This window comes from Garra rufa, chromosome 12 (assembly GCF_049309525.1).
Source record: "Garra rufa chromosome 12, GarRuf1.0, whole genome shotgun sequence".
Classification (NCBI taxonomy): Eukaryota; Metazoa; Chordata; class Actinopteri; order Cypriniformes; family Cyprinidae; genus Garra; species Garra rufa.
Genome location: NC_133372.1, coordinates 8,266,644 through 8,272,356, shown reverse-complemented (window position 1 = coordinate 8,272,356; position 5,713 = coordinate 8,266,644). Strand labels below are relative to the sequence as shown.

General features: G+C 37.3%; 1 protein-coding gene across 1 annotated transcript; it reads left to right on the top strand.

Annotated features, from left to right (window-relative positions):
- The first annotated feature begins 302 nt into the window (after positions 1-302).
- On the top strand, positions 303-3,137 carry LOC141346860 (uncharacterized). The gene has a single exon (XM_073851821.1). The coding sequence runs from the start codon at positions 303-305 to the stop codon at positions 3,135-3,137; it is 2,835 nt and encodes a 944-aa protein (XP_073707922.1).
- Positions 3,138-5,713: the final 2,576 nt, after the last annotated feature.

The following is a 5,713-nucleotide window of genomic DNA, read 5'->3' as shown; positions in this document are numbered from 1 at the left end:
ACACTGGTGCTCAAAGAGGGTGTTTGTTTTTAAAAATGTTATTTTTTGTAATGGAAATAAAGCTAAAATACAATAAAAAGTAAATATTTGATGAAAAACTGAAAAATACCTTTAAATGTGTTCTGTTGTCAAGGAATGTCACTCAGAGGAGTCACATGACTAATTTGGAATGTTCGAATGTTCCGCATTTAAAAGGAGCTGAACTGTAGAATTCTAAATCATTTATGACTGAAGCATCTGACTGAGGCTGACCTTTGCAGATACTACAGTTCCTACAGCTATTTTTACTCAGCTTTTGCGATATGTACTCAGCTATTGTGAGTTCCACACATCGGTTTGCTATGGACCAAAGGCTTTCTGACAAAGTACGTCTTTCAGAGGCAGTCAAAATGACCACGTCCAAAGATTCAGGTGAGGTTAAAGGTGAAAGAGACCAGTCGGGTCCTTTGTTTGTAGGTAATCTGCACCCAAATGTAACCGAACAGGTGCTGCTTTCAACCTTCCTCCCATTCGGGCCAATCTGTTTTGTCCAAGTGTGCAGAAACAGCGCAACCAACCTCTCTCGTGGGTTTGGCTTTGTGACTTTTGCACACCGCTACAATGCAGAAAATGCCCTTGATACTTTAATTTTTTCGGAGCTCTTGGGCAAACCCATGCGTATCATGTGGGCTCAACCTGATTCCACTTTGAGAAAAAGTGGAGTTGGTAATATAATGATTAAGGGCTTAGCAAGAGACATCGATGACCTTGCTCTTTACGACACTTTCTCATGCTTTGGGGAAGTTCTTTCCAGTCGAGTGGTGTGTGACAGTAATGGTGAACCTAAAGGCTATGGGTTTGTCCATTATGTCACACTGGAGGCTGCTGAATTGGCGATTAAGAAACTAGATGGTATGCTGCTAAATGAACATCTAGTTTCTATAAGCCATTACAAGTCCTATAAGAAACGGCAGGCAGAGCAAAATGCCTTTTCCAAATGCTGTGAAAAGAAAGACAACAGCATTTGTGAAAAAACAGCCATTGTGAGTTCAACACAGCAGTTTGCTTTGGACCAAGAGCTTCCTGATAATATTCCTCTTTCAGAGACAGTCAAAATGACCACATCCAAAGATTCAGGTGAGGTTAAAGGTGAAAGAGACCAGTCGGGTCCTTTGTTTGTAGGTAATCTGCACCCAAATGTAACCGAACAGGTGCTGCTTTCAACCTTCCTCCCATTTGGGCCAATCTGTTTTGTCCAAGTGTGCAGAAACAGCGCAACCAACCTCTCTCGTGGGTTTGGCTTTGTGACTTTTGCACACCGCTACAATGCAGAACACGCCAGAGATACTTTGATTTTTTCTGAGCTCTTGGGCAAACCCATGCATATCATGTGGGCTCAACACGATTCCACTTTGAGAAAAAGTGGAGTTGGTAATATAATGATTAAGGGCTTAGCAAGAGACATCGATGACCTTGCTCTTTACGACACTTTCTCATACTTTGGGGAAGTTCTTTCCAGTCGAGTGGTGTGTGACAGTAATGGTGAACCTAAAGGCTATGGGTTTGTCCATTATGCCAAACTGGAGGCTGCTGAATTGGCGATTAAAAAACTAGATGGTATGCTGCTAAATGACCATCTAGTTTCTATAAACCATTACAAGCCCTATAAGAAACAGCAGGCAGAGCAAAATGCCATTTCCAAATGCTGTGAAAAGAAAGACAACAGCATTTGTGAAAAAACAGCCATTGTGAGTTCAACACAGCAGTTTGCTTTGGACCAAGAGCTTCCTGATAATATTTCTCTTTCAGAGACAGTCAAAATGACCACATCCAATGATTCAGGTGAGGTCAAAGGTGAAAGAGACCAGTCGGGTCCTTTGTTTGTAGGTAATCTGCACCCAAATGTAACCGAACAGGTGCTGCTTTCAACCTTCCTCCCATTTGGGCCAATCTGTTTTGTCCAAGTGTGCAGAAACAGCGCAACCAACCTCTCTCGTGGGTTTGGCTTTGTGACTTTTGCACACCGCTACAATGCAGAACACGCCAGAGATACTTTGATTTTTTCGGAGCTCTTGGGCAAACCAATGCATATCATGTGGGCTCAACACGATTCCACTTTGAGAAAAAGTGGAGTTGGTAATATAATGATTAAGGGCTTAGCAAGAGACATCGATGACCTTGCTCTTTACGGCACTTTCTCATGCTTTGGGGAAGTTCTTTCCAGCCGAGTGGCGTGTGACAGTAATGGTGAACCTAAAGGCTATGGGTTTGTCCATTATGCCACACTGGAGGCTGCTGAATTCGCGATTAAAAAAATAGATGGTATGCTGCTAAATGACCATCTAGTTTCTATAAGCCATTACAAGCCCTATAAGAAACGGCAGGCAGAGCAAAATGCCATTTCCAAATGCTGTGAAAAGAAAGACAACAGCATTTGTGAAAAAACAGCCATTGTGAGTTCCACACAGCGGTTTGTTTTGGACCAAGAGCTTCCTGACAAAATACCGCTTTCAGAGACAGTCAAAATGACCACATCCAATGATTCAGGTGAGGTTAAAGTTGAAAGAGACCAGTTGGGTCCTTTGTTTGTAGGTAATCTGCAACCAAATGTAACCGAACCGGTGCTGCTTTCAACCTTCCTCCCATTTGGGCCAATCTGTTTTGTCCAAGTGTGCAGAGACAAAGCAACCAACCTCTCTCGTGGGTTTGGCTTTGTGACTTTTGCACAGCGCTACAATGCAGAACACGCCAGAGATACTTTGATTTTTTCTGAGCTCTTGGGCAAACCCATGCATATCATGTGGGCTCAACCTGATTCCACTTTGAGAAAAAGTGGAGTTGGTAATATAATGATTAAGGGCTTAGCAAGAGACATCGATGACCTTGCTCTTTACGACACTTTCTCATGCTTTGGGGAAGTTCTTTCCAGTCGAGTGATGTGTGACAGTAATGGTGAACCTAAAGGCTATGGGTTTGTCCATTATGCCACACTGGAGGCTGCTGAATTGGCGATTAAGAAACTAGATGGTATGCTGCTAAATGACCATCTAGTTTCTATAAGACATCACAAGCCCTATAAGAAACTTCAGGCAGAGCAAAATGCCATTTCCAAATCCTGCCAACCACTACCGACCACTGAAGGTTGCTTTGTCCCTTAGTGCGGAAAAACAGGAAGTAGAATCCCAGCAAATAAACAAAAAAGTCCTAAGCCTATCCTATCCCTAGTACAGAAAAAAAATAATAAAAAAAATAAAGTAAAATAAAATGAAAAAAATGTAAGCCTATCCTATCCCTAGTGTAGAAAAAAATAATAAAATAAAGTAAAATAAAATTTAAAAATTCTTAAGCCTATCCTATCCCTAGTGCAGAAAAAATAATAAAATAAAATAAAGTAAAATAAAATAAAAAATCTTAAGCCTATCCTATCCCTAGTGCAGAAAAAAAGAAATTAAATAAAACAAATAATAAAATAAAATAAAATACAAAAATTCTTAGCCTATCCTAACCCTAGTGCAGAAAAATAAAATTAACTAATAAAAAAAACTATAAAATAAAATAACTACTGCATATAAATAAATAAATAAATAAATAAATAAAAGTGAAAAGCCTATCGTATCCCTAGTACAAAAAAATATAACAAAACAAAACAAAACTAAACAAAATTAAATTAATCCTATTCTGAATGATATCAGTTCATATTTCTGACTTGCAGCCTGTTGGTCCGTCTGGCCAGAGGAGACCTGGCCCCCAACTAAGCCTGGTTTCTCCCAAGGTTTTTTTTCTCCATTTCCGTTACTGATGGAGTTTGGGTTCCTTGCCACTGTCGCCTTTTGGCTTGCTTAGTTGGGGACACTAAATTTAGGCAATATTACTGCACGGACCCTATTGGATAATAACTGAAGTGAGCTGATGATGGCATCACTTTTCTCTAAAGCTGCTTTATAGATAAATTATATTAATTTCATAATTTATGATCTTTACAGTTATTAAACCAACTTAATTAACAATGAACTGATTTTAACCTAATATCCCTAACCCCTAATATAAATAAATAAATAGAAAAATACATATAAAAAATGTGCAGTGATTTTTTTTGTCTCGTGTGTGTGTGTGTGTGTGTGTGTGTGTGTGTGTGTGTGTGCATGACAATTTACAATTATTCACTTACAGAATCTTATTAATATTCCTTATTAACTAGTTATTTTTACCCTATTAATTTCCAACACCAACTTCTAAAAAGAAAATCTTTACATTTTTCATTTTCATTTTAAAATATGTGGGTAAAATGCCCCGATATGAGTTCTTGTTTTTATATTTATAACATGTAAAATAGTTAAGCAATATAAAATGACCAAAAGTGTTGGTTTCCTGAAGATCACAAATGGTGACTATTACAGAAGGTAACACTCACTGATGCTCCAGAAGGAAACACAATGCATTAAGAGTCAGGGGTGTAAACTTTTTGAATTTAAAGATCAGGGTAAATTTAACTTATTTTGTCTTTTGGGAAACATGTAAGTATCTTCTGTAGCTTCTGACAGGCAGTACTAAATAAAAACATTATGATATTTAGGCAAACTAAGAAAAATGTACACATTTTGTTCAAATTTGTTGAATTTTGTTCAAAAGTTTTCACCCCCGGCTCTTAATGCATCGTTTTTCCTTCTGAAGCATCAGTGAGTGTTTGAACCTTCTGTAATAGTTGAATATGAGTCCCTCAGTTTTCCTCAGTGTGAAAAAATTAATCTCAAAATTATACAGTCATTGTTGGAAAGGATTGAAAAACACAAATATATATATATATATATTATATATATAAAAAAAACTAAGAATTTGTGGGACCTGAAGGATTTTTCTGAAGAACAGCGGGCAGTTTTACTGTTCAGGACAAACAAGGGACTCATAAACAACTATCACTAAAAATAAATTAATTAATTAATTAAACTGTGGACTATATGTAAACATATTTTATGTGAAATATCTTATTTGGGTAAGTACTAAATAAAAAAATTAAATACATTTTGTATGATCCCTCTTATTTTTGTCAAATAATTAACATTTCACAGATTCTGCAAGCTGTATGTAAACTTTTATAAGTGACATATATGTTTGACACAGCATTGTCAATTCAGTCATTTTACATTTTTCACAATGTGTTGAAATGAGTTGAGCAAAGATTCTTCAGATCCCACTTTTGTGGTCCCTCCCAGGTTTCACACGCTTTATAAAACTCTAGAAAAATGTGAGACAAATCAAGAAGTTGTTCAATTTCTGGAGAAACTTGTTATGAGACAGAAGCCTGAATCCCCCTGGACAAAAAACAACCTGGAATCAGAAAACCAACCAAACACATCGGCAAGTCCAGTCCTGTAGTATGTAACTCTGTAAACACACAAATCAACATTCTCCTTCATATGCAATCACTAACCTTTAAACGTATGTCTCCTACACTTAACAGAAAGAAACTTAAAGAGAAACCTGCCACATTCTTCAGCAAAGAGAATCAGAAGAGAAATGCTTATACAGTATGTGTTAGAGCAGTTCTTGATCTCTTACACAATATTACAGTTCTTTCATGAATGTTACAGCTTATGAATGTCTCAATAAAGACGCTGAATAATAAATAAGTTGTTTTGTTTTACTTATTATAACATTAACACCTGAGGCATCAAGGAACGGAACTCTTCCTCACGGAACGTTTTAATCCTCGTTTGTTTGAACGGGGAATGTCCGT

Coding starts and splice junctions, on each gene's coding strand:
- LOC141346860 (XM_073851821.1), top strand. CDS start 303: ATGTACTCAGCTATTGTGAGTTCCACACATCGGTTTGCTATGGACCAA.